This window comes from Lissotriton helveticus, chromosome 10 (assembly GCF_964261635.1).
Source record: "Lissotriton helveticus chromosome 10, aLisHel1.1, whole genome shotgun sequence".
NCBI lineage: Eukaryota > Metazoa > Chordata > Amphibia > Caudata > Salamandridae > Lissotriton > Lissotriton helveticus.
In genome coordinates, this window is record NC_136071.1 from 1,199,245,878 (window position 1) to 1,199,255,193 (window position 9,316).

A 9,316-nucleotide genomic window follows, 5' to 3' on the forward strand; every position below is an offset into this window, starting at 1 on the left:
ATTTGAAATTCTGCAGCGTAAACAGACACCAAATCGTATCCAGCGCGCACACGAGATCATAACATAAATAATTATTTAGAAAAAAAAAACATAGAACAGGGGCAGCAGTGCCCGCCGGGCACCGGGGCAACACGCGCGCCCAGTGCCCTGGAAAGTGCAGTTAAATAGTTACACATTTGTCAATTGCCTGTGACCTTTACCTTAAATATTATTTATTCGACCCATCCTTTTGAAAATAAATAAATAAAGAAAAGACTCCTGGTGGGTGACGTTTCTAAAGTGGGGGGGGGGGGCACAGGAGGGTGTGGCATAAAAGAAAAGAAGTGCGGGCGTGCAGGGCGCCCTTGAGGTGACAGGGTGGTCTTCTGGGGTGCAACCAGCACAAATCGGGGGGGGGGGGTTCGAGGTTTGATTGTCAGAGCATCTCACAGTGGGGGGGGGGGGCTTTCATTGGGTCAAAAAACTTTACAAACGGGGCAAAAAACGAGTCCCCTTAGCACGAGCTCCGTGGCGCGTGCCTGAAAGACCGATGAGGTAGAAAAGGAATGTTTATTGCAGATGGGTGTGGGGGGGGGGGGCTGGGTGATCCATGCGGGGGGAGGGGCGGGGGCAGGGGGGTCCACAGAACACGGGACAGACTTGCTTGTGCTGTACAAGACTAGACATCAGCAGTAAAATAAATTAAAACACTTTCAAAAAACACCGGTGCAAATGTCCTCACGAGTCACTTATGTACAATTATAAATATAAAAGGATATTCCAACGGAGAGCGGGCGAGTCTCTGTTCAAGTGTAAGTCACTGTTGGGGGGGGGTCATGGACCCGGGTCTCTGCCCCGCTGGAGTTCCGACACCCCCAAAACTGCAGAGTATTGGGGTCATTCTGTAATAAGAGTCATTCTTTGCGCGTGGACTCCCCGGGGTCTCCTGGGTCCAGGGAGAGGTGAGGTGACCCCCGCTCCTGTGCTTGTGTTCATCAGAAGAGGTGCCACAAAGAGGGGGTCACCCTCGGTGTCCTTTCATGAAGGGGGGACCCCAGCTCTGAGGTTCGATGTAAAGAGGCGCGCTACCCAAACCTCGGTGTCCTTGGATGAGGCCTCTAACTGTCCAAACCTTTAGAAGTGAAGGGGGCGAGAGAGTGGGGGTTCAGGGGGGTGTACCCCGTTCTGTAGCTCTTTGACGTCCTAAGAGGAAGCACAACGACGCTCCAGTAGTTGGTGGTCGTCTGGAGCAGCGGACCAGGGCTGGTCCCCTGGCCTCTCTTTGGCCACCTTTGGCCCTTGGTTCCCTCCTCGCCTGGCCTCTCTTTACGCACGGGCCCCCTGGAGTCCCTCGTCCCTGCCGCTGGGGCCCCAGGTCTCCCTAGCGTCCTTGGGTCTCTCGCTGGGCCCCCGGGGCCCCCGGTGGCCCTCAGTAGGTGGCCGAGAACTTCATGCGCTTCTGCTTCTGCCGCTGGTTGCAGAACCAGACGCGCACCACGTTCTTCTTGAGGTCCAGCTTCTCGGCGATGGCCGCGATCTTCTCGGACGAGGGCCGGGGCTGCACGGCGAAGTAGGCCTCGAGGGAGCGCTTCTCGGGGGCGGCGATGGAGGTGCGCTTGCGCTTCTTGTCGCCCCCCGAGAAGACCTCGGGCTTGGCCATGCGGTCGCGCTGCGCGCGCTCCGCCTCCTCCAGCCACGTCTCCAGGATGGGCTTCAGGGCCACCATGTTGTTGTGGGAGAGGGTCAGCGACTCGAAGCGGCAGATGGTGCTCTGGCTCAGGCAGCCCACCCCCGGGATCTTCAGGTTGGCCAGCGCCGAGCCCACGTCGGCCTGGGTCACCCCCAGCTTGATGCGCCGCTGCTTGAAGCGCTCGGCGAAGGACTCTAGCTCCCGGGGGTCGGTCTCCGTCTCCGGGCAGCTCATGGCCTGGTGGGGGGCCAGGCCGTGCTGGTGCCCCAGGTGGCCCATGCTCTGCTGGTGGTGCGCCATGTGGTTCATGGCCGACATGTGCGCGTGCGGGTGCGAGGGGGTGCAGCCCCCGTCGGGCATGCCCCCCAGGGACAGGCCGGAGCTGAGGTGGTCGAGCAGGTCCCCGTCCAGGCCCTGCGAGGGCTGGTGGTGGTGGTGCGGGTGGTGAGGGTGGTGCGAGCTCAGCACCGAGGGGTGGTGCAGGTGCACGGCGGAGGTCGAGGTGGGGGGGCACGAGACGCTGCTCAGGTTGTGGTAGGTGGCGTCCGGCTTGAAGGGGTGGCTCTTCTGCGCCACGATGTCCACGGCGGCCAGCGCCTCCGCCCCCCGCAGCAGGGTCTCGTCGAAGCCGGCGAAGATGTTACCCTGGAGCTGGAAGAGAAGAGCAAAGTGTGAGTGTGCTGCCCAGGTGGCAAGAAGGCACAATGTACAGGATAACGGCCCGCCCGCGGCCCTGGGCATTAACAAACTGGGCGGTAATGCACCTCCCAATAAGCCACACACTACTCAGCGCTGGGCATAAATGCATCTCACAACAATCAACACACCACCTGATACTGCACTCAGAACTGGGCATTAACACACTGGGCATTAATGCCCTCACAACAAGCCACACACTTCCTGATACTGAACTAAACACTGTGCATTACTGCCCTTAACAGTAAAACACACACCACCTGATACTGCACTCAGCACTGGTCATTAATGCCCTCACAACAAGCCACACACTTCCTGATACTGAACTCAGCACTGGTCATTAATGCCCTCACAACGAGCCACACACTTCCTGATACTGAACTCAGCACTGGGCATTAATGCCCTCACAACAAGCCACACAGCCCCTGACACTAAACTGAGCACTGCGCGTTAATGCACTTCACAATAAGCCATACACCATCTGATACTGCACTAAGCACTGGGCATTAATGCCCTTCACAACACGCCACACAACACCTAACACTGAACTGAGCACTATGCATTAATGCCCATTGCTTAGTGCAGTATCAGGTGGTGTGTGGCTTGTTGTGTATTGCATTAATGCCCAGTGTTCAGTACCAGGAAGTGTGTGGCTTGGTGTGAGGGCATTAATGCCCAGTGTTCAGTATCCGGAAGTGTGTGGCTTGTTGTGAGGGCATTAATGCCCAGTGTTCAGTATCCGGAAGTGTGTGGCTTGTTATGAGGGCATTAATGCCCAGTGTTCAGTATCCGGAAGTGTGTGGCTTGTTGTGAGGTGCATTAATGCCCAGTGTTCAGTACCAGGAAGTGTGTGGCTTGTTGTGAGGGCATTAATGCCCAGTGCAGAGTGCAATATCCCGAAGTGTGTGGATAGTTGTGAGATGCATTAATGCCCAGTGTTCAATACCAGGAAGTGTGTGGCTTGGTGAGAGGAGCATTAATGCCCAGTGCTGAGTGCAGTATCAGGAAGTGTGTGGCTTGTTGTGGGATTCATTGATGCCCAGTGCTGAGTGCAGTATCCGGAAGTGTGTGGCTTGTTGTGAGAGCATTAATGCCCAGTGCTAAGTGCAGTATCAGGCGGTATCTGGCTTGTTGTGAAGTGAATTAATGCACTTCACAACAACAAGCAACACACCACCTGATTCTGCACTCGGCTCTGGGCAGTAATACACCTCACCAGCCACTACTGACCTCACGATCCGGCATGAATCTAGTTCCAGCTGAACACAGCTGGTGTTACGACTGCCCCTGGAGCCGGGCATTAAGAATCTTCACAGTTAGACCCGCAGGTGGCACCCTTTCCTCGGCATTGGACGTGAATGCACCTTACAACAACGTGACATCCAGGCCCCGCCGCTGCCCTTCGCACTGGGCATTAATGTACCTCACCGCCGCCCCCCCGCCCACATACCCTGCATTCAACAGTCATTAACAGAGTTCACAGCAAATCCCACCATTGACTGCCCCCTGCCCCTGGCATTAATAAACACAGCTGGAGAGGCCATGCTACGGCTTCCCCCAGGACTGGGCATTAACGCCTCTCTCGTTTGGACCCACACTGCCCCCAGCTGCGGACATTAAAGGCAGATAACATTTCATGCCAATGCCGCCAGCAGGGCCAGTGTTTCCGACATCGAGGCGGGGCGTGCCAGGCACACCAGGCCCTCCCGTGTTGCTTTGGGGGCGAGGGTGGCACCTTTATGCTTCCAAAACACAGCTGGAGGCGGAAAAAATGTCCAGTTTCAGGGAAATACCAACAGAATGAATAATACCCGCGTTAAATACGGACCTCAAAAAAAAATCTCACACGCAGACACACCCCGAGAAAAGTACATACATAGCGCACGTAAAACCAAATATATAAAGCTACAGAAAGCAAATACGCAAACCAACACACCCACAAAAAAATCATACAGACGAATCTCACACACAAAAGAAACACAAACACAGCACTAGGAAGCCACAAACAAACCCCACAACGAACGAATACACAAACCGACAGAGACAATGTTTACAAGCCTCGCGCACAATAAACAAAACAGACACACCTTTCAAAGTTTCAAACCCCAAATACATCGACAGCGCGAATTACAAGTGCCCACAGTATCACACGCACATCATATACACGCGCCTTTCACACATATACAATAAAAGGTAACACCCTCACAACACGCAGAATGCCCACGTACATCACATACGCAAAAACACACACACACACATACAATTTAATGAAAGACATTTTTAAAATGCTGTTGAAGTTCAAGAATGTATTGTGACACGATCTGGGGGCCTGGGGGAATCAGTGGGGGGGGGGGGGGGGGGCGGGAGTAGGCACTAAGGTTTGCAGGGTGATGTGTCCTAAAACTCTTCCCTGAAGTCCGTCTCGTGCGTCCCTGCGCATGGCGCGCGCATCCAAACATTACATTCCAGTGCCTGATGGGGAAGGGGGGGGGGGGGTAAGGAGAATCGGAAGGGGGAGCCCCCCAACCCCAAACCTCGTCCATCTCCCGAGAAGGGCTGTCACGGAGGAAGCAAGCCTTGGGCACCGGGAGGCCGTGCCCCGAGGCTCCGAGGGCACAGAACCTGCGGAGGGCATCTATCCCGGAGGGGGCACCGAACCCGTGGAGAACTGACACCCACCCTGGAGAACTGACACCCACCCTGGAGGGGGCACCCACCCTGGAGAACTGACACCCACCCTGGAGAAGGACCCCCACCCTGGAGAAGGACCCCCACCCTGGAGAACTGACACCCACCCTGGAGAAGGACCCCCACCCTGGAGAAGGACCCCCACCCTGGAGAACTGACACCCACCCTGAAGAAGGACCCCCACCCTGGAGAACTGACACCCACCCTGAAGAAGGACCCCCGCCCTGAAGAAGGACCCCCACCCTGGAGAACTGACACCCACCCTGAAGAAGGACCCCCACCCTGAAGTAGGACCCCCACCCTGGAGGGGGCACTGAGGCTGTGGAATACACCCGTCCTGAGGAGGTCAACCACCCACCCACCCTGGAGGGGGCACCCAGGGTGAGAAGGTGCCCTCCCACACTAGACAAGGCACCCAGCCTGTGGATCACACACACCTTCTGGACATCACCTGTGGGGTAGCCCTATCCTGAGGAGGGGGCCCTACCTTTCAAAAGAGGGGGGGGGGGGGCACACTCTGCACTTGGGGCTCTCATCTTAGAACAAGCTCCTGGTTCGACCTGGAGAAAAAAGTAGGCGCCCCTTGAGCGCAGGGTACCCGGGGCAGGTGGGTTGGTGGGGGGCTTGCAGGCAGGCCCTGCGCACGGACGCAAGGGAGGGGGCACCTATTGGGGGAGGGATGCTGTCACCTGGGGAGGGGGCTCCAGAAGAAGTCCGGGGGGTGTCAGACTCTTACCTGGGGGGCTTGCAGGCAGGCCCTGCGCACGGAGGCCAGGGAGGGGGCACCTATTGGGGGAGGGATGCTGTCACCTGGGGAGGGGGCTCCAGAAGAAGTCCGGGGGGTGTCAGACTCTTACCTGGGGGGCTTGCAGGCAGGCCCTGCGCACGGAGGCCAGGGAGGGGGCACCTACTGACGGACACACCGAGGGAGGGACGCTGTCACCTGGGGAGGGGGCTGCGGACGGAGTCCATTGAGTGTGGGGGGGGGGGCACTCTTACCTGGGGGGCTTGCAGGCAGGCCCTGCGGATGGCCTCGGAGCTGGAGTGCAGGTGGGTGTACTTGGGCTCGTGCAGCATGGGGTGCATGCTGAAGGCCTGCTTGCTGTTCATGGACATCATGGCTGCGGGGGGCCCGGGGGGCCGGTGCCGGGGCGCTGAGGGGGTCCGGTCTCCCTGCGAGCTCCGGGCTCTTGCTGTGGTACAGGGGGGCGCAGCGGGGGTCTCAGCTGGGCAGGTCCCGGAGTCTGCAGGTAAACTGCAGGTGTGTGCCAGCCGGGCACCGGGGCGCAGCGGGGGTCTCAGCTGGGCAGGTCCCGGAGTCTGCAGGTGTGTGCCAGCCGGGCACCAGGGCGCAATGGGGGTCTCAGCTGGGCAGGTGCCCACCGGCTCCTGGGTGCAGGTGAACTGCTCGGCTGTGCAGGCGGCTGCAGGGAGCTGTGCAGGTGGGTCCCGTCCTCTGTGGAGCCGCTACCCTCAGTTTTTGGGGGTACAGAAGTGGCCGGTCGGCAGCTGCTCTCGGCCGGGGCGCAGTGCAGGTCCGAGCTGTGCAGGTCTGAGCTGTGCAGGTGCGTCCCCTGCGCAGGGGCTCTTCTAGTTCTGCAGGTGCAGTGGGGGGCTATGGCTCGGTTCCGGGTGCAGGTGACCCCTTAGCACAGGTCGCAGTTCTGCAGTTCTCGTCCCGGGGGCAGTGCAGGTGTGAGCTGTGCAGGTGCGTCCCCTGTGCAGGAGCTCTTCTCAGTTCTGCAGGTGCAGTGGGGGGGCTATGGCTCGGCTCCGGGTGCAGGTGACCCCTTAGCACAGGTCTCAGCTCTGCAGGTCTGAGCTGTGCAGGTCTGAGCTGTGCAGGTCTGAGCTGTGCAGGTGCGTGCCCTGTGCAGGAGCTCTTCTCAGTTCTGCAGGTGCAGTGGGGGGCTATGGCTCGGCTCCGGGTGCAGGTGACCCCTTAGCACAGGTCTCAGCTGTGCAGGTCTGAGCTGTGCAGGTCTGAGCTGTGCAGGTCTGAGCTGTGCAGGTGCGTCCCCTGTGCAGGAGCTCTTCTCAGTTCTGCAGGTGCAGTGGTGGGGCTATGGGTCGGCTCCGGGTGCAGGTGACCCCTTAGCACAGGTCGCAGTTCTGCAGTTCTCGTCCCGGGGGCAGTGCAGGTCTGAGCTGTGCAGGTCTGAGCTGTGCAGGTCTGAGCTGTGCAGGTGCGTCCCCTGTGTAGGGGCTCTTCTCAGTTCTGCAGGTGCAGTGGGGGGCTATGGCTCGGCTCCGGGTGCAGGTGACCCCTTAGCACAGGTCTCAGCTCTGCAGGTCTGAGCTGTGCAGGTCTGAGCTGTGCAGGTCTGAGCTGTGCAGGTCTGAGCAGTGCAGGTTCAGGTGCAGGCCGCTGCGTCCTCCTCTGTGCAGGAGCTGCTCTCAGCTCGGCTGGTCCTGTCGTGTGCGCCCCTCGCCTCACTTTCAGGGCCATTATAGCCGGGCGGCCCCTCCCCGCCCCTCTCATTGGCAGCGGCTGCTCCAGCCCCAGGAAAGACGAGCTGCTGGCAGTGAGCTCACTGGCGGCCCCGAGCCCCTCCCCGACCCCCCCCCGCCCCGGAGTCACACAACAGCAGGCAGTCAGGTGGCCTGGAGCATCCTGGGGGCATTGTCTGCAGCCCCAGCCCTGCCTGCCAGCACAGGCTGCAGCGGGGGGAGGCGGGGGCAGCCTGCCCTGTCTGAGCAGGAGGCATCCAGCAACTTTTAATGCCAACACTTACTGTGGCAAAGGTGGCCGACCTACCTACCTACCTACCTACCTACCTACCTACCTACCTACCTACCTACCTACCTACCTATCTATCTATCTATCTATCTATCTATCTATCTATCTATCTATCTATCTATCTATCTATCTATCTATCTATCTATCTATCTATCTATCTATCTATCTCTGTCAGTCATTCTGTCTCAAATTCTGTCTCATGGAAAGGATATCTGTCAGAGTTCTTAATCTCGTGTTAATCTCGTGACGATGGTAGATACCCTCATCCCTCATAATCACACATGCTCACACATGTTCACACATGCTCACCACATACTCACACATGGTCAGCACATGCTCACACATGCTCACGACATGCTCACCACATACTCACACATGGTCAGCACATGCTCACACATGCTCACGACATGCTCACCACATACTCACACATGGTCAGCACATGCTCACACATGCTCACGACATGCTCACACATGCTTACACATGTTCATACATGCTCACACATGTTAACAAATGCTCACACATGCTCACCACATGTTCACACATGCTCACACATGTGCACACATGCTCACCACATGCTCACACATGCTCACACATGTTCACACATTCTCACCACATGCTCACACATGCTCACACATGCTCACACATGTTCACAAATGCTCACACATGTTCACACATGCTCACCACATGCTCACACATGCTCACACGTGCTCACACGTGTTCACCCATGCTCACCACATGCTCACATATGCTCACACATGTGCACACAGGGTCACACATGCCCAAACATGTTCACACATGTTCACACATGCTCACACATGTTCACACATGCTCACCACATGTTCACACATGCTCACACATGCTCACACATGTTCACACATGCTCACACATGTTTACATATGCTCACCAATGCTCACACATGTTCACACGTGTTCATACATGCTCACCACATGCTCACACATGCTCATTCATGTGCACACATGCTCAAACATTTTCAGACATGTTCACACATGCTCACACATGTTCACACATGCTCACCACATGTTCACACATTCTCACACATGCTCACAAATGTTCACACATGCTCAAACATGTTCACACATGCTCACCACATGCTCACACATGCTCACACATGTTCACACATTCTCACCACATGCTCACACATGTTCACACATGCTCACCACCTGCTCACACATGCTCACACATGTTCACACATGCTCACCACATGCTCACACATGCTCACATATGTACACACATGCTCACACACTTCATTCTACTCCAGGTATCAGCGCGGCCACACAATCACATGGACACAGGAAGAACAGCCAACTGCCCTATGCATGACGCAAAAACACTTCCCACATACATTAGGCTCTCATTCCACACCCTCACAACCAGACACAAAGGTGGAATGTAGTGTAAGAGGCGTGCCATTCACTTCTCCCCACTCTCATACATATGTAAGTACAGCAATAGACAAGGAGGTAAGAGCACCATTCCGGCAGTCACACACGACAACAAAACAC

General features: G+C 57.1%; 1 protein-coding gene across 1 annotated transcript; it reads right to left on the reverse strand.

The window, feature by feature from the left end:
- Positions 1-1,331: 1,331 nt before the first annotated feature.
- LOC144785684 (brain-specific homeobox/POU domain protein 3-like) lies at positions 1,332-6,172 on the reverse strand. The gene is made up of 2 exons (XM_078664476.1): positions 6,053-6,172; positions 1,332-2,320 (listed from the first exon to the last, which is right to left on the reverse strand). Exons 1-2 carry the CDS (start codon positions 6,170-6,172, stop codon positions 1,409-1,411), a joined length of 1,032 nt encoding a protein of 343 aa, XP_078520602.1. The 3' UTR covers positions 1,332-1,408.
- Between the last annotated feature and the right edge of the window lie 3,144 nt (positions 6,173-9,316).

Bases quoted from the DNA above. Each gene is read 5' to 3' on its own strand.
- LOC144785684 (XM_078664476.1), bottom strand. From the start codon at position 6,172: ATGATGTCCATGAACAGCAAGCAGGCCTTCAGCATGCACCCCATGCTG. The intron at 2,321-6,052 runs GTAAGAGTGCCC...CTTCTCTTCCAG, and splicing joins CCTGCCTGCAAGCCCCCCAG to CTCCAGGGTAACATCTTCGC.